This window comes from Loxodonta africana, chromosome 23, assembly GCF_030014295.1.
Source record: "Loxodonta africana isolate mLoxAfr1 chromosome 23, mLoxAfr1.hap2, whole genome shotgun sequence".
Lineage (NCBI taxonomy): Eukaryota > Metazoa > Chordata > Mammalia > Proboscidea > Elephantidae > Loxodonta > Loxodonta africana.
In genome coordinates, this window is record NC_087364.1 from 250,664 (window position 1) to 277,998 (window position 27,335).

Consider the following 27,335-nt stretch of genomic DNA (forward strand, 5'->3'; position numbering starts at 1 on the left):
GCCTCTCTTACCGTTCTTATCCTTCATAGAATTTATTTCAATTTGTTATTTATTTACTTTGGACATTAAGCTAAAAATAGGCAGGGACCACACCTGGTTTTTTCATTGTTACATAATTTCCTCATGGCACATAGCAGGTGCTAAATAAACATTTGTTGAGTGAATAAACACCTGTTGTTCTCTGAACCCAATAAGCTTTTAATGCCTCTCTCCTTTTGTGCAAGCTGTTCTCAGTAATGCCTGTCAACTTCGTGTCTGCTTGGAAAACTCCTCTTCATCCTTCAAAACTCAGCTCAGTGATCACATTTCTATGAAGCCTTTCTGACATAGACTGACTGAAAATAATTCAGACACTTTCATACACTCACATTTGTACCTATTTCTCTGACAGCACTTATAACCTACTGCTCTTGCACACATGTACTCTATCTCCCCAGAGACTGTGGGCTCCTACTGACCAGGATCCACGTCTCATTCACCCCGCACACTTAGCCCAGGACAGCACTTAGCACGCAGGAATCACTTTAAGAGGCACTTAACAGAATTCTCATTCTCTTCCTTCTAAAAATTAAGTTATATTAATTTTGTCTAATAATGGTTTTCAATCCCATCCTTTCTTTCACATTTTCTCTGCTAGAATTTATCTCCTATATGCACCACTGCGACTGTCCCTTAACTGGTATCCTCTTACTTTTTCAACACATGACACAACCTCGCTTGCTGAGAGTGAAGAGGACTTGAAGCACTTACTAATGAAGATCAAAGACCACAGCCTTCAGTATGGATTACACCTCAAAGAAAACAAAAATCCTCACAACTGGACCAGTAAGCAACATCATGATAAACGGAGAAAACGCTGAAGTTGTCAAGGACTTCATTTCACAGTCAACACCCATGGAAGCGGCAGTCAAGACATCAAAGGACACATCGCATTGGGCAAATCTCCTGCAAAAGACTTCTTTAAGGTGTTAAAATGCAAAGACGTCACCTTGAAAACTAAGGTGCGCCTGACCCAAGCCTTGGTGTTGTCAATTGGACAATGAATAAAGAAGATCAAAGAATTGATGCCTTTGGATTGAGGCAAAGGATACTGAATACACCATGGACTGCCAAAAGAATGAACAAATCTGTCTTGGAAGAAATACAACCAGAATGCTTCTGAGGAGCAAGGATGGTGAGACTGCGTCTCACGTAACTTTTGGACATGCTGTCAGGAAGGATCAGTCCCTGGAGAAAGACATCATGCTTGGTGAAGTAGAGGGTCAGAGGAAATGAGGAAGGCCCTCAACGAGATGGATCGGCACAGTGGCTGCAACAATGGGCTCAAGCATAACCATGACTGTGAGGATGGTGCAGGACTGGGCAGTGTTTTGTCTTGTTGTACACTGGGTAGCTGTGAGCTGGAACTGACTCGATGGCACCTAAGAACAACAACAATCCATAAAACTGCTGTCCTAAATTACAGGGTTGATCATAAGATTCCTTACCATTCCATTTCATAGCTGTGTTGAGCAACACTACTGAAATGGCCTGAGTTAAGTGAGTACGTGTGTCAGGGTAGTCCACTGCGAAGGAACCCTGGTGGCGCAGGGGTTTAAGCGCTAGGCTGCTAACCAAAAGGCCGGCAGTTTGAACCCACCAGCCACTCGGGGAAGAAAGACGTGGCAGTCTGCTTCTGTGAAGATTTCAGCCTTGAAAACCTGATGGGGGCAGTTCTACTCTGTTCTATAGAGTTGCTATGGGTTGGAATCGACTTGACGGCAATGGGTTTTTTTATTGATACTGTAACAAACATCTTGCTTCTACAAATTTTAGTTATGGGATTTACCAAACATACAGAAGCAGGCAGAAAAATTAGGATAATCATCCCAGTGTACCCTTCTCTATCTTTGACAACATCGAATCCAGGCATTATCTCATTTTCAAATGCTACAGTATACACCTCTAAAAGATAAGGACTCTTTCATAAAACATATTCCCTAAAAATAAAATCAGTAATTTGAGAAGCCTCTTAAAGCATACCTTCTTTTCTTCCAACAAATTCTTTCACTGGGATTAATTCCTAGTAGTGGGGATAATAGCAGCAGCAGCTAACGTGAGCGCTTTCTGTGTGCTAACTACCGTTCCAGGCATTTTAGATGTATTCACTCATTCGGCTTGCTCAACTCTGATCACTGATTTGAAAACGCAAACATTTCCCTATTTACTTCACGTCCTGTCAAACCGTATTCTGAAAAGGCTGCTCTGACTTGGCACACCACCAGCAATATTTGGGCATGCTGGTTTGACTGTAACCTCATTGGCATCATACACTGTCATTTTACTAAAACTAAGAAAAAAATTTTTTGAGACACTAGAAAAAAAAAAATCAATTGACACAACTGGGGAAAATATGTATATGAGTATTAGATTACAGCAAGCATGCAGATGCGCCCAAACTAAACACTTTTGAGAGTGAAAGTGGGCGTAAGAAGCACGCCCAGGCTATCAGCGTAAAGCAGCTGTGTCGTCAGGACACCGCCAAGTGCAGTGACCTAGCTTAGACAGTATTAAATTGTTTACTAGATGCCATAATAGCACCATGGTTATGTTATAGAAAAACGAGAAGTCCAGGGGAGGATCATGTTTATGTGTATAAAAGATTAAAGAGTTTCTTTTGGACAAAACATAAAACTTACTTTTGACAGTTCTCCTTCCCTGGTGACAAAAATAAAAATTTCTTAGTGTAGAACTAGCCAATGTGGCACAAACCTATCTTTCTAGGTTCACTTTATATGTTTTCACCTTCTCATGTTCCAAATAATAGATTACATATTCTTTTGGCAAACATTTATTAAGCACCTAGTTTGTTAGGTACTGTTTCAGATATCAATGTTAACATCCTGAATCCTTGACTTTAACAGGCTCTGTCTACTGGGATCTAGAAACTTTTAAAAATAGCTAATTAAAATACAGTATGGTGAGCCTGGACCATCTTTTGCTATAAAATAAAGAGTACTCAAACAATGACAGACATGTCAAAAGGACACAGGGGCCAGCTGCAAGGTGCCCCCACTGGCCAGATCTAGTACAACTGGAGCATAAAATATAAAATAAGAACCCATGAATTCATAATGATAAAGATAACAGAGATAAGTAAATGGAAGTGAAAGGTGCAAAATGGAGACTACTAAACATATAGACGGAATGACGGAGCAAGAAAAAAAAAATCACCAGTCTGTAACCAACAAGGTAAAAACTGATTCAGACAAGAATTATCAAGTTGGTCAAAGTTTGATGAGAAATAAAGAGGTTTACAGAGTCTTAAAACATCTCCCTACAAATTCCTTAATAACTACAAAGAGAAAAATACGAATAAGACAGTGCAGAAACCAGGTTTAACATTCTAACCAAATGATCGTAGTTGATGTCACTAGTACGAGGCAGAAAGAGCCCTGGTGGAGCACTGGTTAAATAGTTGGCTGCTAACCAAAAGGCTGACGGATGGAATGGCTGCTCCCTGGGAGAAAGACCTAGCGATCTCCTCCCGTAAAGATTATAGCCTAGGAAACCCTATGAGGCAGTTCTACTCTGACCTACAGGGTCACTGTAAGTCGGAACCGACTTGACAGCACAGCAACAACAGTTTATCACGTGCCCTTTCACACATTACACAGGTAAGGATAACCTGAACTGAATCATGAGGGAACAGAAACAGAGAGACAGTCTATAAAAACTGGGCTGTACTTTCAAAATATGTCAGTGTCATGAAAGAAAAAGAAAGGCTGAGTTCCAGATGAAAGGAGAGTGAAAACATGACTACTAAACATAATAACATGTGATCCTGGACTGGACCTTGTACCAGAAAAAAAAGGCTACAAAGCACATTAGTGAGAGAATTGATAAAATCAGACTATGGACCATATCATATATCAGATAAAAGTACTGTATGGATGTTAGGTTTTTAAGTTTCTGAATATGACAACTGTACTCTGGTTCTGTTCTCAGGAACTCACTAAGCAATAAGAGTAAAGGGGTGTGAGGCAACCTACTCTCAAATGGTGTAGGGAAAAAAAAAAATCTATATATACGGGTGGGGCGGGACAGAGAAAGAGAATGATAAAGCACACGTAACAAAACGCTGAAAAACTGGGTCAAGGGCATCTGGAAATTATTTAAACCATTTTTCTGCAAACATTCTATAAGTCTGAATTATTTCAAAGTAAAGTTTAAAAACCTGCAATGTGGTAAGTGCTATGCTAGAGGCAGGCAAGGGTGGACTGAGGTGCTTAATCCCAAGTGATACAGCGAGGGGGTCAGGGATGGTTTTCTGGCAAAAGTGACTGCTGAGAAGTCTTAACTGAGTCTTCACTAGTAGGACCAAGTCAGTTTGTTAGGTCAGAGCACGGAGGATGTCTGGGGAAGGAGGTTCCATTTAATGGAAAACATGGAGGCACGAGAGAAATGCTCTGACTTGGGAGCTGCCAAGTCGTTCAATAGAGCTGGAGCATAAAATACAAGGGGTGAGTGGCTAGGAGGAGGCAAGGCCGACCCTAAGAGCCTTTATGTCTAGTGGGGGAGTTTAGCTTTTTTTCTAAAAATGTATGTGTGTGTTGCGGGGTGGGGTGGGGGAGGAGGGATTCAAGAACTTTAAGTAGGAAAGTGACATTTCAGATGAAGTAAAAAAATGAGCAACAAGAAGGGACTGAATTAGGGCAGCAGGAAAAAGAAGAGGAGAGACGCAAGACGGAGAGAAGACGGTGGGCAGATGAAGAGTGAGGGGAATGCAACTCCCTTGGAAAAACTGGCTACAATAGTAGTACCGTTTCCACAGGACGCAAGATTTAGGGAAGAAAAATGAAGGGTGAAGAGTAATTCTGGAGGCCTTGAGTTTGAGATATCTGAATATATTCAAGTTGGCAAGTGTGCACACACTTGAAGCTCAGAAGCTGGTTGGCGTAGCCTGGCAGTGGGTACAGGATGAGTCACAGAGGAAGAGTGTGAGGAAGACTGAGGAGAGCTCTGAGGAGTGAATTCTGGAGAACTTGAACATTTACAGGCTGAGAAAGGAGAAGCAAACTATAAAGGCAACTGACCGGTGGGTTCAGAAACAGAAGAAAGTCAAGAACAAATATTGTTTTACACACTGAAGAAATAGTTTCAAGGGAGAGGGCACAGTCAACATCAAACGCCAGACAAGTGATTCAGGCTCTACAGCGCCACAGCTCTACGCCTTTCTTTGCTCCTTCCGTCCCCTTGGCCAGCCGGCCCTAACCCTATGAAAGTACCACTCATCTTCCAGACCGGGCTTAAGTGTCACTTTCCCCAGGAAACCTTCCCTGGTTCCAAATCAGAATCCATCTTTTTCACTCCCTTGTCCTTCTGGTGAAGCCCCTTCCCCATTTCACCTTGCGTCACAACTACTGCTGCACATGCCTGTTCCTGCCGCTGAACGTAAAGTTCACTAACACAGGTTCTCTCTCGTGTCTGTGAATTCCCTACAGAACTAGAGCTACGGCTGGCACGTAAGGCCCTAAACAATGCCATTCGTAAGGCTTTATTTAGCACTGTCTAAAATGGAAAGAAATAATATCCAGACATATAAAGCTCACAACTCTACAAGCAAACAACTTGTAAAACAAGATGCCTGCGCGGATGACGTGTTCAGTCTGATGCTCTCACTAACAGCGAGCAAGTTAAATCAGGCTAAGTCAACGGGCGCCACCGGCAGGCTGCGACGGACGTTCATGCACAGGGAGGTTACTCTGAAATGCTGCTTTCCAGACACTACACCAAGAATATTTTGATTTTTAATTTTGAGAGTCTGACTTAAAAATACTCTCGTTAAATACTTCTTGAGAGACAGCATGTCTGTGCACGGCACAGGTGTAACAATGGACAGCCTATGCTGCTTTGGCAGTACTCAGGTATGAAAAATCGACAAGATCTTCTTTAACACACTTACTTCTGGAGTTAAGTGTACGTCCATAGGTGTGTATGTTGGCCAGTACCCCATTGTGAGGATATTGACTGTCAGGTCTATAGAGCCTGGATCACTTTGATTCTGCATATACTAAAAACAAATAGAGAAATCCAAGATAAACAATTTATAAAAAAATAAACAGTGCAATTTAAAAAAGTTTAACATTTGTCTGCATTAATTTTAGTCTTTAGATATATCCCACTGAAGATACACGGCCAAATAACGTGTTCTAAAGTCACCTGAAATCTTTCCTCTTCTCTACGTCATCAGTGTAATATTAGACTCATTTAAATCAAAGTTTTTAGGGGTTCCTTTTCTTTTTCCTTTGCATTTATGGTATCATATATATAAAACATTAACGGTAATTTTTAAGGATGAGAAGTTTCTTATTTTACATAATCTAAAATTTTTAAGAAGTTGCTCTACTTGAGAAAACAAGTTCACCTGCTTAAAATGAACCATGATGTCCTTTGAAAGTTCCATGTCCTTGAACATGCCCTCCAGCTTGCTGGTAAAGGCAGCACCACACTCTGTTACAAAGTAAAGGTGTTGTTGAAAATGTACCAGAAGCAACAATTACCACTGCAACGAATTCTCCACACGCAGGGGAAATGCCCGGGTCCGCACACGCTTACCGTGTTTGAGTTTTGACAACATAGATTTTTCAGCATCCACTGAGGCACTTTTCCCAACAAGGAGTCTTTTTGCCAAATCTTTTTTATAAAATGCTTCAAAGACATCTTTGCCTGTTTATAACCAAACAAGAACAGTATGAGATATTAGACAGTTAGCACACAAATATAATACTTTGACTGCTGAAAAACCCTAAAAAGTCCTCACCTTAATGCACATCAGCTTTAATGATACTGAAATTTCTTGTGTTAAATTTCCACAAAAGAATACTTTCAACTCAATCAGTGGCTCTATCACTCTGTTTTCTGTATTAACGTGAAAATGCAAAATGTTTCTGCCAATTTACTCAAGAAAAAACGGGGCCCAAATTAAGACATTTTGATTTTATAGCATTTTATAAGTACCTGATTTTAGTAAAATAATATATAATATTTCTTACCATGAATAAACCTGAATATTATCATAATTTTGTCAAGGATTCTCTCTAGTTCTTCGTCTGTCGCTTCTTTATTGCCCGCTCTTAACTTTGAATCAACGTGCTTTGCTGCGAGATTAAAAGCTTAGATTATGTCAGAGATAAGCGGCCATTACACAACACATTTTCTAAATTAGAAAAAAAGAACATCTTTAATTTCTACAAGAACTTTTCCAAAATACTACTTTATGACAGAAAAGGGAAATATCTAATTTTCTAATATAGCTACTTTCAAATCATATGAGAATGCTCTCTAAAACTTTAACACAGCTAAAAATTGAATTTTTAAAGTTTGCTTAAATATCTTTTCTAATTTCAGAGTAAAAAGATAACTGATTTAATGAATGTGTATTGCTTTTACCAGCAAACTGAAGGCATGTTCAAGGGCAGGGAACTTTAAAAAGACATCATGGTTCATTTTAAGCAAGAGAATTTGTTCTTTTAAGTAAAAGAGCCTTTAAAAAATTTTATATTATGTAAAATAAGAAAATCCTCACGTTTAAAAATTACCCTGTTAAGTAATTATATGGTTGGGTTTCATATTACATTATTGCTCCTGATTCTGGAATACCCTATCTTCAAGATGTGGTATGATAAACTCTGACCAGGTTTTCTCAAAGAGAAGGAATTTTCTCAGGGCTTCAAGTGGTCAAATTCAAGGGGACACTGTCTCGTCCCTGGGTACAGAGTAACAGTGATTTTACTAGGCGCTTGTTTCCCAGGCTACACAGATCAGCTAGGAGGGGCGGCTGAAGGGAGGGAGGAGGAAGGTACAGTTACAGGACCCAAGACCTCCAGAAGCCCAAATTCCCAAGAACTAAACATGAGGCTTCTTCTAGAGAAATCACAATCAAAAAAGTGGTGCAAAAGTAAAATCATATTGCCTTGTGAATTTGAATTTCTTTTGTTGTTGTTGTTTTTTTTTTTTTAATTTTTTATGATGGAAAATGCTGAAGCTGTACAGAAGCAGACAGATGTATGATGAGCGTGACATCCCACTGCACACCTTCAACAATCGTCAGTTCCTGTCTAACCCTGTATCACGTGTATCTCCTCGCCGCCCTTATTCTTCTATCCCTTTGCAGAGTATCTGAGTAGTGAAATTCTAGGAATCCTGACATACTTGGATATTACCATGAAGTAACTGTATAAAGTAAAAACTGTTCTCATCTCAGTATTTTCTAGTGGATCTATGAATTTTCTAGGTTCCCTTTTCCTCAGGGAGTTAAAAGGCATCTTCAGTCCAATTTAAAAAGTGCTACCTTTGAGATCTCAATTTTATTCTATTTTAATACTAAATAGAGGATGCAAAGACGGTGATTAAGAAATCTCATTTTGAATTTTATCCAGAGGCTGAAGAAGTTGTCCTCATAATGCAGAAGTGTTCATATATAATAAACCTTCTCAATCCAGTTTCTGCACACAAATTAATTGCTTGTAATCAAGATGGAGAATTAAGTTGATCTTTACAAAATACAGCTCTGAAGCTGCTAGTCCAGTAAACGTAAATTCATATCCTCTAAGGAACAAGGCCCACATCAGCAGAACACTTTACTGGACCTTCTTTTGTGAGGTCAAGCTTCATTTCTTTACAAGACTACTACACTCGCCTTGTGGAAGCACCACGTGTTTCTACTTGTGAAGACACGTGTGTGTATACGGTTTTCTTTGAAAACATGGGTCCTAAGAAGGTTTGAATCAAGGCCTTCCTTCTCCCTTCCCATGAAGAGCACGGACATTTGGGGAATAAATTTGCTTGAGTTTTGCCTTATTTTTCCATATTTAAGAAATATTAAAGAAAAAATTTTTTTCTACCAATCAATTCTGCAGGCTTATTTGGTCGCTTGTTGATAAACGTTTCAAAGGATTCCTTCATCAAGTTGACAAATTTTTCATTTTTCTGGAAGCACACTTCTATGATGTGGTCCACTTTATCCTTGAAATCTAGCAGGTCTTGCACCATATCTTTATCTTTTTCAGGATTGATAACTATTGTTGTTCCAAAAGTCTATAAAAACAAATAAATACCAAGTTGTCAACAAATTTATGATACCAAAAATTATTTCTCTTGCTCTCGAACAATCGTAATAGTTTAATATAAACTACTTTTGGTATTAAATGTTAAGTAATTTGAAAAGAGTTTTATAAATTTACTCCACGTTTTAAAAATTGTTCAGTGACTATATAATTAATGGTTCAGTGTTACAATGCCGTTTCTGGAAGAATTTACAAGTCACTGGGAAAATGTCCATTGCTTTTTAAGAACTTTTACTTAAAAATTCCCCTAGTAAAGATTAATGAGTATGCCATCACAGAGGAGTTCAGTGGCCAAGTACATTTTAAAAAATATTGGGAATGAAACAAGACATGCATATTTCTAACCGCAGAAAGAGTTTTATTCATGAACGTGCACTGCGAATCTTGGGACAAAGATACGGTGTATCTGACTGTGACAGGCCATCCTACTTGAGTGGTGTTTTACAGCTAATTCTTCTGTAAACACTGAGCCAGGTCATACTTATTTAGCCCTGGAACAGCCGCTCATTTGACACATCCTGAGAAGGTGCCTACCTTGCACCTGTTTGGATTTCCATACCATAGTGTTCTTTCTCCTTCACTTCTAATCATGAACAGCTCCAGTTTTTGCCCTCTATTTTTTATTTATAAACATTATATTGAACATTACTAAAAATTTACCTGTGGCAACAATAGTTAATTGTTTGACAACGTAAACTACAAAGTGAAGATGTGCTGAATACAACTATTATTAAATATATTTTTTGGAAAAACTGGTCTTAATGGAATATGCACACATACTTAGACATCATGTTTGCTATGCAGGCAGATTACCGGTGAAAAGACAGAAAGGAAACTGATATAAATACCCTCTTGAGAGGGAAACTGTATGACCTGCAGAGCTGGGGGGGATTTACTTCTTATTCTATAGGCTTTTGTACTGACTGTATGTTAAATAATACATGTATATGACTTAAAAACACACACACACAAACCTTGTCTTAACAAGTTAACATCATGCCCACCGGTCAGTTTCCCAGGCTATTTTTCAATTAGAAGGGCCAGCTTTATTTTGACGACATGCTGTGTTGAACGCAGCTTTCCACTGTGTCATGACACAGCTGCTTACGGTTGATACAAACGAGTAACAGCCATAAACCACCTCTGATTTTTGCTACACAGATTGAAAATTGCAAAGGTGAACTCCCTGAGTTCAGCACATAATCTCTCTAAAGAATACCTCAATGGCAAGAAAACTTATAAATCTTCATCAACTTTTCTTTAAAGCTTTATTGCTGGTGTGGTATAACTCAGTTATGACTTTAAATGTGACCATACAAAATCTTGAGGCTGTATGTGCACAGGTTTTCCACATGCAGACTTCAGGCTGATTGTTCCATAAGGCAACAGGCAATCTTCTGTTTATCTTTTTATTTCATTCAAATTTTTGCAGATAATTATAGATTCATATATAGCTGTAAGAAACAATATGGAGAGATCCCACGTACTCTCTGCCCAGTTTCCTTCCCCCAGTGGTAACATTTTGCAAAACTACAGTACAATATCGTAAACAGGATATTGACACTTGTACTCTTTAATAATCTTACTCAGATTTCCCTAGTTTTATTTGTGCTCATTTGTGGGTATATTAAGTTCTGTACTTTTTTATCACCTGTGTAGGTTCACGTGCCCACCATCAAGGTCAAGGTACTGAACTGTTCCAACACCACAAGGATTGTGCTGATTTCCTTTTTATAACCACACCTACATCTCTTCCCTTTACCTATCCCTAACAACGTGTTAACTATTAGTCCTCCATTTCTAAATTTTGTCATTTCAAAAATATTACATAAATGGAATAATACAGCATGTAACCATTTGGGGCATAATTTCCTGGAAGTTTTGTTTCTCTTTTTACCATTGTCGTGTGCTGTTAATTCTGACTCACAGCGACCCCAAAGGACAGAGCAGAACTGCCCCCTAGGGTTTCCAAGGAGCGGCTGGTTGATCTGAATTGCCGACCTTTTGGTTAGTAGCTCTTAACTGCTACGTCACCACGGCTCCATTCAAGAGATATGCCAGGGAAATTCTGAAGACCTATCAGTGAAGTGGTACAATGCACCTTAATTGATTATATGCAACTAAAATGATTACACCTCTTTTAATAACTGAAAGGTGATACCCAAGAAGCCTCTGTATTTGGGTTGAATTGGACATTCTATATATGTAGAAAAACATGCTTTAAAATGGAAGCTTAAATAGTATATCCTATATTTGGGTTGCTAGGAAATGTATCAGCATATGGACCAACCTAATATTAACATAGCAAATGTCTGTAAGTTCACATTTAGCAAAAACACGAGAAGAGCTCAGGTTTAAAAACAGATTTCAAAAAACTACTAGCTTTTGAAAATCATGATTGCAGAATTAAACCAGTATTAATGCTGACGACAAATGGCCAAATGATTGTTCTTTAAGACATATACTGGGATGATATTCATTACTGTTGGGGTCATATTAAAAAAATATAAAGTTAAATATTTAAAGAGGTGATGTAGAAGGAAAAGGAAGACTACTGTCCTCTTTATCATCTATGATCAAAGAACAAAAGGTACTTCAAAATACTTCAATTCCTTCGCCAGGGCACTACGAGCACTTTGAAGGGAGAAGTCCTGCTCCCCGTCAGCACAGAGACCTAAGTACCTTGATATACTCGCTCCAGTGCTGCAGCAGTATCTGCTGACCACCCTTCACCCGACTGAACAGCTGGTGCATCTGTGTGAGGTCGGGCACTCTATTCTCATCAAGTAAGTGATCGAGCCCTGAAATTATACAGTAAATGTTAACGCGTTACATTGGTAAATCAACATTAATGAAAACTGAACTAGAATATGCTCCCAAAAAAGGTTAATACATAATTTAGAAATTTAGGGAGTATACACAAGTGGGTCTAGTTGAATATCTTGAGATCGATTCTATTAGGTGAATCTCATTTCCTGAGCTTGTTGGGAGATGTATTTACTTTTTCATGTCACTAAAAGCCCTCTCACTTCACTAAAGCAACCATCTTCTGAAAAATGCTTCTACGATTATCTAACCCAGGAGGCGTACAAGTTCTAGGTTAAGGGCTGATTTATTCCATTGGTCAGGAAGCTTACTGTCAAAGCACAAGCTCTCCATCTGTTTTTTTTTTTAGCTGATTACTTTTATTCACATATATAATAAACTGCAAGAAAAATATTTATTGTTAAACAGATATTTTAAAATATTCAACATAGCATTTTTAAAGTTTTTACTGTTTAGATATTTGAATTTTATAAAGATTTTATAAAACCATACTTCAATCAGAAGAGTTCTTATAGATAGTCTAGATATCTGCTTTATCATAACAATGTCACGTTACTTCATACAGTTTAGGCTCTTCTGTAAAATGGGTGCAATGTCACACATTGAAGGTGGTGCAGCGGGTTAAACAGTATTCCCCAAAAGTTCATGTCTACTTGGAAACTCAGAATATGACCTTTATTTGGAAATGGGGTCCTTCCAGAGGTAATCAGAATGAGGTCACACTGGCCTCACGCAGACCCTACACCAATGACTAGTGTTCCTACAGGGAAAGACAGCATTACAGAGACACACAGAGGAGAAAACGTGAGCACCACCAACTGCTGGGACCACTAGAAGCTAAGAGGGGCACAGGATGGTTTCTCCCTCGGAGCCCCCCAGGAAGAACAAACCCTGCCAACACCCTGATTTCAACTTCTGGCCTCCTGAAATGAGAGACAGTGAATTTCTGTTGTTTTAAGCTACCCAGTTTATGGTAGTTTGTTACGGCAGCACTAGGAACACACACAGGTAGTTTTAAACTGCATGCTGGTGTTATAATTACAAATCCTCACCAAGACCTCCCAAGGTGAGTTATTCTCTAAATTATGTTTTCATCTACTGATGTAAATAACTTAAAAAAAATTATTATAAAATACCAAATAACTTTTAATTTTATAATTTATCTTACTGAAACCCTAAATAATGTCTTTTTAAAAAATTCTAAAATGATAGCTTTTTGCTTTTTAAATACTTCTGATACAATTTAGAGGAAGCCTTTTACACGTATCATTTACTATTTTCTTGAAATGATTTTGCTGATCAAAGTATGTGTTGAAGCAATTTATGCAAAGCTACTATTTTCTTGAAATCTTTTTTCTTGTAAAGTGACTCATTTTTTAAAACACCTGATACAAATTCTAAATACATTTATTTTTACGGCAGACAGTAAATTAAGGCCTCATTTACATGAAAACACATCACTTGCATGAATTTCCGCGTGGTACAGAAGAAAAACATACCCCGATTTGAATCACGGCACTGCAACTTACAAGCTATGTGATTTGGGATGCTAATATCAAGCTTTCTTGAGCCTCAGTTTTATTATTTTTAAAACGGGGATGGTATCACAGGACTGATCTAAGATTGAAAGATATTAACGTAAAGTACAGTAGTTTACAATAGCAGATGCGCAACAACGCCCAATTTTAATTCTCTTCCCTTTTGACTTGTTTCTGGTCTTGCTTAGAGGTCCCAATTTTAAATAATCCATTAGACATAATACTATTATCTGGCAAAGTAGAACCCAAACCAGAATATATCTGGGTACTATTTAGGGCCCTCCCAAAACTAAACCTTATGTTTTCCAAAAGCTTAAAGGAGATCCGGTTGTTTCCAAAGATACTTAAAATGACTTTCGAATGGTAACATTAAATACTTAAGAGCTATAAAAAGTCCCCTTAAGCACTGAAGTGCTACAAGTTTAGATTGTGTTTGTTACAGTGTTCAGAGAAGGAAGCCTACTTCGAAGGCCAGAAATAAAAAGAGGACATGGAATGAGGTGCATCACCATTAACTTCTAAATGTACAGGATACAAGACGCAGTCTCAGCGGTACTCAAAGCACCCAGGTTTGAATTAGTCTTTAACAAAGCTTTAATATCACCATCAATGAATGTAAAGTCTAAGTTAAAACTACAATTAGCAATATTACGTGCTTTTTTCCATTTGCTGCTTTTTCAAAGATAATTGGGATAGAAAAGTATACTCTGGCTTAATGCGACCACAAATTTTGGTAACTCATCTAATACTAGCTTCCAAAGGGTATTATACCATTTAACACACCTGAATAATACTAGTGATAGTTGTGAATAACTACGCGTATTTATATTCACAAAAGCTCTTTGATCATTACCTGTGTTGCAGAGTTTACATGATAAATAATGCAATGAGGGAAAACAAGCGTTACTGTAAGTATTCAAGCTGAAAAGCTATTTGTACAGTAAGGGTGGCATAAGGCCCTTTGGCCTGGTACCCACATTTCAAAGTGTTTTTTTGTTATCTAGAGGATCTCTTGGGACCTTTCAGCCCAGGTAGTATTTATTGTGACTTTAGCAGTCAATTGCAGTTCTACAGACACAGTTCACTGAACTCTTTCTCACTAAAACTCTTAAGATTTTTTTTTCTTCTTCTCCCTCACAGACTACTAAGTTTATTAAGAAAGATTTTTACTAACTGTTTTATTAAAATAATACTCTTATATTGTTATTTATAACGTTTCACTTCATTTCTTAATAATTTAAGGGCCATCATTCAAAACAAATTTGTCTTGAAAGAAGGACAACCAGGATGCTCCTTACTAGCAAGGACGGCAAGACTTACATCTCACACACTCTGGACATGTTATCAGGAGGGATCAGTCACTGGAAAAGGACATCATGCTTCCTAAGCAGAGGGTCAGGGAAAAAGAGGAAGACCCTCAAAGAGATGGGTTGACACAGTGGCTACAACAATGGGCTCAAAGCATAACAACGATTGTGAGGATAGCATGGGACCGGGCAGTGTTTTGTTCTGCTGTACACGGGGTCACTATGAGTCGGAACCAACTTGACAGCACCTAGCAACGAAACAACATTCAGCTTGTCACACAAGAGTTAGGAAACTTACCTTTTTGCAGAATTGCTGTTAAATGTTCTCCTAAGAGCTGTTTTTCCACACAAGCAATTAGTGGTTTCCTATATAGGGCAAAAAGAATAAGCGTCAGAAACAAAACAATTTACTCTTTGCAAACTGAGTAACATAAATGGGTCAACAGCTTCGCAGAAAAGGACAGCAGCAGAAAGGCAATCATGTCTTGGAATAAAAGTAGATTGCCTCAGGCTTTGTTGGTAGCAGGCATGTAGGCTCTATTTTATTTTTTCAATGAGTTTTGCCCTCCATGTTACGACATTACTATCACCTGCTGACAGCTACCTGAATAGCAGATATAAACTCCAGAGAAGATTCTAGAGCCCCTAAAACGCATGCTGAACACCTGAATTTGGTGTCAGTAGTGATTATCATGTCAATCTCTAAAGTACAATTATTATCACTAAAATGCAGCACCCACATGACCTCAAGGCTTGAAAAGACGTTGAACATTTTCTGTTATAAACAGCTCTCCTTAACCTTAGAATTCAGGCCTTTGGTCTCTAACCTTATCCCTAAGTAGTACATTGTCTAGTTTGGCCTGTTTTTCCATTTCACACATATAAAGAGAATAATACTATATAAAAATATTGTTAACGGGAAAATTTAGCAGACACTCAAATATCTGTTAATTTCTTACAAGAAAGAAAATCTAAGAATGGTTATTTAAGGCCTATAGGTATTTTCATAAAAGTTACCCATGTGAACAAAATCAACAAAGGCTTTATCCTTGCTTGACCTACTGGCAACATCTGCTGATCTATCATTCCCTGGGCTTTCCTGACTCCATTCTCTCCTGTATTTCTTCTTGCGCCTCGGTGGCTATCTGCTCTCTGTCTCTCTTGTGGGCTCTTCTTCTACTCCTCAGCCAAGTGTAAGCATCCCCCATATACGTAATCCCTGAGCTACCTTGTGTGGCTTCAGCTCAACCTGCACTTATCTGGACATTTTGGAGTTCATAAAGGCTCATCAAATTCAATATGCCTAAAAGCAATTTCATCTTTTCTCTCATGTCCTCTCAATTCTGTATTCTCAGACTGTCATAATCCTGTTCCTTTCTTTCATCCTGTCAGTCCCCTTCTCTCGCCAAACCAATGAGTCAACAAATTCTGCACATTCTATCATTTTAATCTCTTTTCTTCTATGCCTCTGCTCTTACTACCTGAGAGAATATCCCATGCCAAAACACAGATACTCACAACATTTCTCCCTTTTTCTTTTCCCTAGCTACTTATCAACCCCAGCTTTAGAGGGGGGAAAAAAAGAACTAGATGAAAAGTAAAAATAGTATGATTGAGAGGCTCAACTAGATATCCAATAAGTTCAAAATAAGTATCTCCCAATAATCCATTAATATAAGTACAATTCCTTTTGTCTAATAACCCCAAGATTCTAGCCTGAATTACTTTCTTTGAACAAAAAAATCACAACACAGCACTTAGTAAAAATGTCCCTTATAATAGCTGAACAATGACAAATAATATAAGCAGCATATGCTACAGCAAAAATACTTCTAGATAATACTGAATTAATCTACTAAAATGCTGTTTATTTCAGTAACTAGCTAGGAAAAGGTTTAACCTATGGTGAAACTGCAAAAACTAAGTAAATAGCACTTACTGTGTACTGTGGTCTAAATACGTAATTACTCGGTCTCCTTCTTCTTCTAAACGTTTGCTTACATGGTTAAGATACTCTGGAACCTTTTAAACAGAACAATCACTTTAGTAAGAAAGATTCTTGAATACCAAGGAACTCAAATATTAGGTTTCGCTTATAAATTACATAATCCCTGAAACCCTTGTGGCACAGTGGTTAAGAGCTATGGCTGCTAGCCAAAAGGCTGGCAGTTTGAATCCATCGGGCGGGCGCTCCTTGGAAACCCTATGGGGCAGTTCTACTCTGTCCTATAGGGTTGCTATAAGCAGGAATCGACTCGACAGCAACGAGTTTGGTTTTTTTGGTTTGGCTCCCCATCCCAGAATACATGTACAAGCCAAATATTAACACAGATTAACCTGGGGGGGGGGTGGGTAGCGTATAAAATGGAAAGTTATGTGTTTGTAAGGGGGAACACACAGTAGAAAGCTTCCTTAAACTTAATTCGAGATTAAAATTAACACAAAGGTAGCATTTTATTCTTATGCCCTGTTCACAATGACCTGGGTTAATACCACAATATTCTTCCTCCATCAATGAAGGTCCACAGGAAAATGAGCAATCAGCACTTGGGTTGGAGGGTACAGAAGCTTAATTAATGGCAATTCGTCTCCCACGCAACAGACGGGATTAGCAAGAAAACATAACCAACAGGCTGGCTCTTCATTTGAGGACACCAAGCCATGTGGCCTCTGGAGATCTCATAATACATTTCACATTTCCATTGGCAAAAGGTCTCCCTACAGTCCCACGACAACACGGGAAATCTGCTACAGCATTTTCTGATCTGGATGGCTGGAGCCATGCCAAGCACCTGACATAAAACTTCCTCCCCAAAATTAGGATTAAGAACTAACGGCTGGGGTCCAGCTTATGATTAACAAGTGACACACATGGGTGACAAGTCCACAGGGGCTAACTTAGAAGGACTATGTTCTAATACCTGAGAAATTGGCCATTAAAAATTTTTTTTGTTCATATCACTTGTTACTTAGGTAATTTTTTTTCAATGCTTTTCACAGATGAAATTATCTGATACGTTCAATTTATCTTTCTATTTAGGACTTATCTCCTATCCTCTTGCTTGAACGTGAGTTCCTTTACATACTTCAGAAACTATCTTAATGTTTTTTTATTTGGAAGGACGGAGGGCAATAAAATAGTTTTTAAGTTAAAGAAAAGAAATTAAATTCTTACTACTGTAACATTTCAGTAGACTGTAGCCCTCAGAAGGTTTTCAATAAAACGTTTGCAGGTATGTGAAAAGACAAACATTCTAAAACTGACAACTAGATGCATACCCACAGAAAAGAGAATTCAGAAACAACGCAGTCTCACCTCTCTTTCTTGCATTAATCTTTGGCCTTCTGCAGCATATAAACAATTAGTTTCTTCCAAAAATTTCAGTTCAAATGAATCTTTATATACCTAAGAAATGAGCAGTTACTTACTAATTACAAAAAATAAACTTATCTTTTAATGTGCTAACGTATCCCAATACTTGAGGGATCCCACTCAGCACCACTGCGGTTCCTTGTATCAACGAGCTGTCCGGAACTATCATTCAATGGCTAATACCTTACAGGCAGATTCAGGCGAAGAGCGAGGCAGCCCCACTGTCTATGTGCCCTTGCTTTTCTGTCAAAGTGCTGCTTCAGCCACCTGCACATTTTTCTATGGAGCGCTGGGTCTATGTCTGTAGTAGCTCTTTATGTACTAAAGAATTCAGACTTTCGTCTTTTATCTGTGTGGTCTTTGTTTAGTTATTTTTTTCCACGAGGATATCTGTATTTTTATGTAGCTTTATTTATCAATCTTTTCTTTTGAGGCTGTTGGTTTAGTGTTAGAGTTGTTCTCTCATTGGATTAAAAAGAAAAAATCTCCCACGTTTTCAAGAAATACTTACATGATTTCATTTTTATACTTAAATCTTTGATACATCTATTTATTTTGGCGTAGGTAATTAGGGAGGGATTCAAGTTTTTTTTCCTTATAAACTACAGGAAAATATTATTGGTGTATTTAGAATAGTAAGATACTTACCTGAAGGTCAGACAGCATACTCAGTAGACTTCGCAATAAGCTTCTGTCCACGGCTTCACCATTTCTCTCTCGTTCAATTAGTAGAAGAATACCATCAATAGTTTTACTCTGAACCATTTTATCACTAATGATATGGTTTCTAAACAGTTCTAATCCCATATCCCTGTACAAACAGTAGAAAAAAAAAAAGAAACTATATTTTTTTATTGTGCTTTAAGTGAAAATTTACAGAGCAAATTGGTTTCTCATTGAACAATTAATACATAAATTGTTTTGTGGCAGTGGTTGCCAACCCCAAGATGCGTCCACACTCTCCCCTTCTTCACCCTGGGTTCCCATTTCCGTTCGTCCAACAAAACTATATTTTAGTTTCACACTTCTAAAAGTTTTAGGTGAAGCTCCAGCTATATTATTATCAAAAAAAAACTTGGTTTGCTAATTTTCTCTAAATCCAGGTGACAAGTTTTTTTTTCCTGCCCAGTCTAGTATGCCTCGTGTTTCTTCCCCAAAACAAGGCTGTGCTATTTTATGGAGTGGGTCAGGCAAACTGTTATAAAAAAAGTAAACCTATATTGTAAAAATCTGCTTGTCTTTAGTGCATGGTACACACCATTGTTCACGGGTGAGTGATTACAGATGCTGAAGGATTTTGGAAATCACTATCCCTACTCCTGTTCTACCACCCTTTAATAGCCTCTCGGTGTTCTTTTCCTTTCCAGTCTGTCATCCTTCTACTGGTGCTCTCTCATCCAGCAAATTTTCTATTTTCTCCAGATCACTTGGTACCCTCCTATATTTGGTCCTTTCCACTGAAAAATATAATCTGAAATGTGACTTTAAGAGTTTATCATACTTCAAGTCATTACAAAAAAAAAAAAAGCACACACACACCAAAACTTGAAGGTTTTTTTTTTTTTTTTTTAATTTAAAAAGGTAATTCAGCTGTCTGTAAAACCTATTTGATAATGTCACTCAACGCTGTGCTTAAAAACTTCTGCAGGTCTCCGAATTGGCTAACCATATTAAACGGGAGGGGAGGTAGATAAAAAAATACATATGCCCTGGGCCCTATCCAGATAGGCTGAATTGGCATTTTAGGGGCATGCTGGAGTGCGGAGGGAGCAGTAGTGGCTGACAGATAGTTAGGCTGTGTATAGGGTTCTTGGGAGTCACACCTATAGTTAAGACTCAAAAGGTAGATTTCCAGCCACTTATCCCATATACTGTTCGTTGTAATCTTAATAAGCATTTTTATGTTCCCTGAACATGCCACATATCACGAGCTTTCATTATATATTTCAAATATAATCCCTAAATCACAAGGTACAGGCAATAAACTATAGCAGTTAAATGTGCAAGCTCTGGAGACAGACTGCTTGGGTTTCAAGCCTGGCTCTACTACTTGCTTGCTGTATGGCCTTGGTCAAGGAACTGAACCTCTCTGTGCCTCTCTTTCCTTGACTGTAAAATGGAAATGTTAATGTATTAATGTAAACATGTAAAGTGGGGATTAAATGTATTCATTTAGACTTGTAAAACATTTCAAAACAGTGCCAAGCATGTAATTGGTGCTAAATAAATGTTCATTATTTCTATTCCACTCCACTAAGAGGGTCAGTGATAGTTCAGGGATAGAATTCTTGCCTTCCACATGGAAGGCTAGGGTTCAATTCCCAGCCAGTGCATCCCGGTGCAGCCACCACCCGTCACTGAAGGCCTGCTGTTGTTATGGCGCTAAGTAACTTTCAGTGGAGCTTCCAGACTAAAACAGGCCAGGAAGAAAGGCCCGCCAATCTACTTCTGAAAAACCAGCCAATGAAAACCCTATGAAACACAATGGTCGGAGCTGTTGTGCACGGAGTTGCCACGAATTGGGGGCCAACTCGATGGCAGCTAACAACGACAACCCCATTAATATCTTCAGTTCACTGACCTCTGCAGTTTTTCCCAATAGCTCAGTCTCCCTGGCCTCACGTCCATCCGTACCTACAGATTACATCACGTGGTCCATCACTTTCACCACCTGCAGACCAATACCCTGAACTATTCTGTTCTCTTGTCCTGCCATAAACTACTAAACTTACCTGAGTAAGGCCTTTCGTTGTTATTTGGAACTGTGGAGTTGATTTCAACTCATAGCAACCCCACATGATAGAGCAGAACTGCCCTATCGGGTTTTCTTGGCTATAATCTTTATGAAAGCAGATTGCCAGGTCTTTCTCCCCCAGAGCTGCAGGGTGGGTTCCAACTGCCAACCTTATGCAGCCGAGCGCATAACCATTTGTGCCACGAGGGCTCTTAACCAGTCACCTGCCTCTCTCCTTCTACGTTCGGGATACTGCTACAATCATGCTGACGATGGTTCCAGGCTCTGCAGGACTCTCGCTGCTGCAGGGTGATCCTACACGTGCCTGGTCTGCACTTCTTCCCGTTGCCCTCACGCCCATTTCAAGATTCACCTCTTCCTCACAGTTCCCTACCTACCACTTCCTCCTTCACACACGAACAAGAAAGAACTCATCATGTGTCAATGGCCTTAGCTTCCTGCTAGCTCTCCCCTGCTTCTTCCACCTGTGATGTGGACTGCCTCCTCTTCTCTCAGCTCATCAAAAACCTCCCTCCATCAATCATCCCCTGGCATGGGTGTCCTCCACCTCTCTCCTTCTCCAGGAGGCCTTTCCTCCTCCGAACTTAAACATGAGTTAAGTCTCTCACCTGCAACAAACAAACACAAAAACCCTATCTTAATTCCCTCTAACTTCCACTTCTGTTCGTCCTCTCATTCTATTCTAGCACCTTATTGAAAAGACTTTCACTAATGTGCTATTATTAATAACTTCTTATTTCTACAATCAGAAGAACCCATCTGGGTCATATCCTACCTGAAATCACTTTCATCTGACGTGTGACCACTCCCTTCTTAAAACTCTTTCTTCCTTTTGCTTAATCACACTTTTCTGCCTTTTTCCTTCTTTTTCTAACAGTTACTTCTTCGTATTTCTATTTCTCATGGGCTTCCCTGTCTATCCTGTACATACTGGTGTCTTGTCAGGAGGTTTAATCCTGCCCTCTTGTCTTTTCCCTCTTCATCATTATTTTTCAACGTTACTGTCGTTTAGAGCAAGGCAATTCATCATGTAGGTCTTTTCATGTACTGTAGGACACTTAGCATCCCGGGCTCTTGATTCTAAATATAGTTGTTTCCCTTCAATCATCATGGCAATCAAAAAAAAAAAAAAAAAAAACAACCCCACTGGCTTCCCAATGCTCCTGTGGGCCATACTGCCAAGCTGAAAACCACCACTGTTCATACTCTTCTAGGGAACCCCTCTGTACCCAGGAATATGGCACCGCTGACTCCCACATCTAGCTCCTCTCTTGTCTAGGCCGCTCTTCTGGGTATCTCAAATTCAATGTATTATCTTCTTCCCCAAAATATACCCCACATCCTTGTATACATTCTCTATGAACATCACCACCACCCAACCAGGCGTCAAATTAAAAAATCTAGGCGTAAACCTAGACTCCCACTCCCTCAAATTTCACACTTATATACCAAGACACCTTATTTCTATCTAGTTATCTTCTAAATACCCTTTTCTACATATTTACTGAAAGTGTCTCAGTTCTCTACCCAGACAACTGCACTAATTTTTAAATTGGGCTGCCAGCAGGCCCGCCTTGCTCTAATCTACCCCCACTACTGCCCTTAGAATGATCTTTCTAAAATATCTCCTCATGTCACTTTTAGCTTAGAGTCTTTCAGTGGCTACCCATCAACAGCCTCCAGGGCATCTCATCAGCTTAGTTCTTTCAGCCTTCCCACAGAGGCTGTGCTCTAGCCACACTGCAGTTCTTGTGTTTCCCACAGAGGCTGTGCTCTAGTCACACTGCAGTTCTTGTGTTTCCCACAGAGGCTGTGCTCTAGCCACACTGCAGTTCTTGTGTTTCCCACAGAGGCTGTGCTCTAGGTCACACTGCAGTTCTTGTGTTTCCCACAGAGGCCGTGCTCTAGTCACACTGCAGTTCTTGTGTTTCCCACAGAGGCCGTGCTCTAGTCACACTGCAGTTTCTGTATGTCCCACAGAGGCTGTGCTGTAGTCACACTGCAGTTCTTGTGTTTCCCACAGAGGTCATGCTCTAGGTCACACGGCAGTTCTTGTGTTTCCCACAGAGGTCGTGCTGTAGTCACACGGCAGTTCTTCTGTTTCCCACAGAGGCTGTGCTCTAGTCACACTGCAGTTCTTTTGTTTCCCACAGAGGCTGTGCTCTAGCCACACTGCAGTTCTTGTGTTTCCCACAGAGGCCGTGCTCTAGGTCACATGGCAGTTCTTGTGTTTCCCACAGAGACTGTGCTCTAGGTCACACTGCAGTTCTTCTGTTTCCCACAGAGGCCGTGCTCTAGTCACACTGCAGTTCTTATGTTTCCCACAGAGGCCGTGCTCTAGGTCACACTGCAGTTCTTCTGTTTCCCACAGAGGCCGTGCTCTAGTCACACTGCAGTTCTTGTGTTTCCCACAGAGGCCGTGCTCTAGGTCACACTGCAGTTCTTCTGTTTCCCACAGAGGCCGTGCTCTAGTCACACTGCAGTTCTTGTGTTTCCCACAGAGGCCGTGCTCTAGGTCACACTGCAGTTCTTCTGTTTCCCACAGAGGCCGTGCTCTAGTCACACTGCAGTTCTTGTGTTTCCCACAGAGGCCGTGCTCTAGGTCACATGGCAGTTCTTGTGCTTCCCACAGAGGCCGTGCTCTAGGTCACACGGCAGTTCTTGTGTTTCCCACAGAGGCCGTGCTCTAGGTCACACGGCAGTTCTTGTGTTTCCCACAGAGGCCATGCTCTAGGTCACATGGCAGTTCTTGTGTTTCCCACAGAGGTCGTGCTCTAGGTCACAAGGCAGTTCTTGTGTTTCCCACAGAGGCCATGCTCTAGGTCACATGGCAGTTCTTCTGTTTCCCACAGAGGCCGTGCTCTAGTCACACTGCAGTTCTTGTGTTTCCCACAGAGGCCGTGCTCTAGGTCACACTGCAGTTCTTCTGTTTCCCACAGAGGTCGTGCTCTAGTCACACTGCAGTTCTTGTGTTTCCCACAGAGGCCGTGCTCTAGGTCACACGGCAGTTCTTGTGTTTCCCACAGAGGCCATGCTCTAGGTCACATGGCAGTTCTTGTGTTTCCCACAGAGGCCGTGCTGTAGTCACACGGCAGTTCTTCTGTTTCCCACAGAGGCCGTGCTCTAGGTCACACGGCAGTTCTTGTGTTTCCCACAGAGGTCGTGCTGTAGTCACACGGCAGTTCTTCTGTTTCCCACAGAGGCCGTGCTCTAGTCACGCTGCAGTTCTTGTGTTTCCCACAGAGGCCGTGCTCTAGGTCACACTGCAGTTCTTCTGTTTCCCACAGAGGTCGTGCTCTAGTCACACTGCAGTTCTTCTGTTTCCCACAGAGGCCGTGCTCTAGGTCACACGGCAGTTCTTGTGTTTCCCACAGAGGCCGTGCTCTAGGTCACACGGCAGTTCTTGTGTTTCCCACAGAGGCCATGCTCTAGGTCACATGGCAGTTCTTCTGTTTCCCACAGAGGCCGTGCTCTAGTCACACTGCAGTTCTTGTGTTTCCCACAGAGGCCATGCTCTAGTCACACTGCAGTTCTTCTGTTTCCCACAGAGGCCGTGCTCTAGTCACACTGCAGTTCTTGTGTTTCCCACAGAGGCCGTGCTCTAGGTCACACTGCAGTTCTTCTCCTTCCCACAGAGGCCGTGCTCTAGTCACACTGCAGTTCTTGTGTTTCCCACAGAGGCCGTGCTCTAGGTCACACTGCAGTTCTTCTGTTTCCCACAGAGGCCGTGCTCTAGTCACACTGCAGTTCTTGTGTTTCCCACAGAGGCCGTGCTCTAGGTCACATGGCAGTTCTTGTGTTTCCCACAGAGGCCGTGCTCTAGGTCACACGGCAGTTCTTGTGTTTCCCACAGAGGCCATGCTCTAGGTCACACGGCAGTTCTTGTGTTTCCCACAGAGGCCATGCTCTAGGTCACATGGCAGTTCTTGTGTTTCCCACAGAGGTCGTGCTCTAGGTCACACGGCAGTTCTTGTGTTTCCCACAGAGGCCATGCTCTAGGTCACATGGCAGTTCTTCTGTTTCCCACAGAGGCCGTGCTCTAGTCACACTGCAGTTCTTGTGTTTCCCACAGAGGCCGTGCTCTAGGTCACACTGCAGTTCTGTTTCCCACAGAGGCCGTGCTCTAGTCACACTGCAGTTCTTGTGTTTCCCACAGAGGCCGTGCTCTAGGTCACACGGCAGTTCTTGTGTTTCCCACAGAGACCGTGCTCTAGTCACACTGTAGTTCTTATGTTTCCCACAGAGGCCGTGCTCTAGGTCACACTGCAGTTCTTGTGTTTCCCACAGAGGCCGTGCTGTAGTCACACGGCAGTTCTTGTGTTTCCCACAGAGACCGTGCTCTAGGTCACGCTGTAGTTCTTTTGTTTCCCACAAAGGCTGTGCTCTAGTCATACTGCAGTTTCTGTATGTCCCACAGAGGCTGTGCTCTAGGTCACACGGCAGTTCTTGTGTTTCCCACAGAGGTCGTGGTGTAGTCACACCGCAGTTCTTATGTTTCCCACAGAGGCCGTGCTGTAGTCACACTGCAGTTCTTCTGTTTCCCACAGAGACCGTGCTCTAGTCACACTGCAGTTTCTGTATGTCCCACAGAGACCGTGCTCTAGTCACACTGCAGTTTCTGTATGTCCCACAGAGGCTGTGCTCTAGTCACACTGCAGTTTCTGTATGTCCCACAGAGGCTGTGCTCTAGGTCACACGGCAGTTCTTGTGTTTCCCACAGAGGCCATGCTCTAGGTCACACGGCAGTTCTTCTGTTTCCCACAGAGGTCATGCTGTAGTCACACTGCAGTTCTTCTGTTTCCCACAGAGACCGTGCTCTAGGTCACACTGTAGTTCGTTTCCCACAGAGGTCGTGCTGTAGTCACACTGCAGTTCTTGTGTTTCCCACAGAGGCCGTGCTCTAGGTCACACTGCAGTTCTTATGTTTCCCACAGAGGCCGTGCTCTAGGTCACACTGTAGTTCTTGTGTTTCCCACAGAAAGACTGTGCTCTAGGTCACACTGCAGTTCTTGTGTTTCCCACAGAGGCCGTGCTCTAGTCACACCGCAGTTCTTATGTTTCCCACAGAGGCCGTGCTCTAGGTCACACTGTAGTTCTTTTGTTTCCCACAGAGGCCGTGCTCTAGTCACACTGCAGTTTCTGTATGTCCCACAGAGGCTGTGCTCTAGGTCACAGTGCAGTTCTTGTGTTTCCCACAGAGGTCATGCTCTAGGTCACACGGCAGTTCTTGTGTTTCCCACAGAGGCCATGCTCTAGGTCACACGGCAGTTCTTGTGTTTCCCACAGAGGCGGTGCTCTAGTCACACTGCAGTTCTTCTGTTTCCCAGAGACCGTGCTGTAGTCACACTGCAGTTCTTTTGTTTCCCACAGAGGCCGTGCTCTAGTCACACCGCAGTTCTTATGTTTCCCAGAGAGGCCACGCTGTAGTCACACTGCAGTTCTTGTGTTTCCCACAGAGGCCGTGCTGTGGTCACGCTGCAGTTCTTGTGTTTCCCACAGAGGCCATGCTCTAGTCACACTGCAGTTCTTGTATCTCCCACAGAGGCCACTATCTAGTCACACTGCAGTTCCTGTATCTCCCAGAGACCGTGCTCTATAGTCACACTGCAGTTCTCGTATCTTCCACAGAGGCCGTGCTCTAGTCACAATGCAGTTCTTGTGTTTCCCACAGAGGCCGTGTTCTAATCACGTTTTTTCAGTGTCCTCTAGTTACTGGGTCTAGAGAGGGCAAAACTTAAAACTCATTTTCTAAATTCTCATTTTTGTTCCTTGTAAAGATAACCATTTGGATATAGCTTAAATAAGCATGCTGTAAGAAAAACTGGATCAGTGAGTCTTTGAGAGCTGAAAGGGTTTATTGAGCGAGAAGATTGTTCTCAAAGAGGGAGAACCTCAAAACGAACATGGCAAGGGGGAAAAAACTGGTCACGGTTCAGCTTGATTCCTTCTTCCTCTTCCAGTTCTCACCTCTGTCTCAGAGACTGAGTTAAGGACTTCTTCACTGTGCATTTCTCATGCACCTTAATCCTAATTCTTACTACACTATACTGTCGTTTCAGCTTTTCTGTCTCTTATAGATTAGAGGCAGTATAACCTATTTATGCTACAAACGTCGTTTACAGTTTATAAGACATAGTTATAAACTGTGCTTATAGATAAAGGGCTGAGATTTTTACAGCCAGACAGCCCAAGAAGCAATTTTAGCTCTGTCACTTGTCAGCTGTGTCATCTAGAGCAAGTTATTTAGCCTCTCTGTGCCTCAGTTTCTTCATCTATAAAATGGGGACTATAAGGGTCCTCCCCTATAGAGCTGTTCTAAGGATTAAGTAATTAAGTAGATGTTAAAACACTTAGAACAGTGGTTTCACGAGCAGCCGGCAAGCTTTCACAGAGTAGAGTACATCAGTTCCTCAGTCCTTCAACAGCAGA

At 40.9% G+C, this 27,335-nt stretch overlaps 1 protein-coding gene and 1 long non-coding RNA gene across 5 annotated transcripts in view; one reads left to right on the forward strand and one right to left on the reverse strand.

Annotated features, from left to right (window-relative positions):
* Positions 1–12,100, forward strand: part of LOC111751687 (uncharacterized) — a 61,833-nt gene extending 49,733 nt beyond the window's left edge. The window contains exon 2 of one of the 2 annotated variants that reach the window (XR_010319079.1): positions 11,729–12,100. This is a non-coding gene — a long non-coding RNA (uncharacterized LOC111751687). Of the gene's footprint in view, positions 1–637 lie in introns of both variants that reach the window. The other variant, XR_002786785.2, reaches the window with a different exon arrangement.
* The window catches only part of CUL4A (cullin 4A), a 61,496-nt gene that overhangs the window by 13,000 nt on the left and 21,161 nt on the right, over positions 1–27,335 (reverse strand). For 2 of the 3 annotated variants that reach the window (XM_064275205.1, XM_064275203.1), the window contains 10 exons: positions 18,800–18,962; positions 18,095–18,184; positions 16,718–16,800; positions 15,077–15,144; positions 11,790–11,908; positions 8,886–9,078; positions 7,035–7,139; positions 6,598–6,708; positions 6,407–6,492; positions 5,945–6,052 (listed from right to left, as the gene is read on the reverse strand). In XM_064275205.1, coding sequence (XP_064131275.1) covers positions 5,945–6,052; positions 6,407–6,492; positions 6,598–6,708; positions 7,035–7,139; positions 8,886–9,078; positions 11,790–11,908; positions 15,077–15,144; positions 16,718–16,800; positions 18,095–18,184; positions 18,800–18,962 — 1,126 coding nt within the window. The remainder of the gene's footprint in view (positions 1–5,944; positions 6,053–6,406; positions 6,493–6,597; positions 6,709–7,034; positions 7,140–8,885; positions 9,079–11,789; positions 11,909–15,076; positions 15,145–16,717; positions 16,801–18,094; positions 18,185–18,799; positions 18,963–27,335) is intronic. The other variant, XM_064275204.1, reaches the window with a different exon arrangement.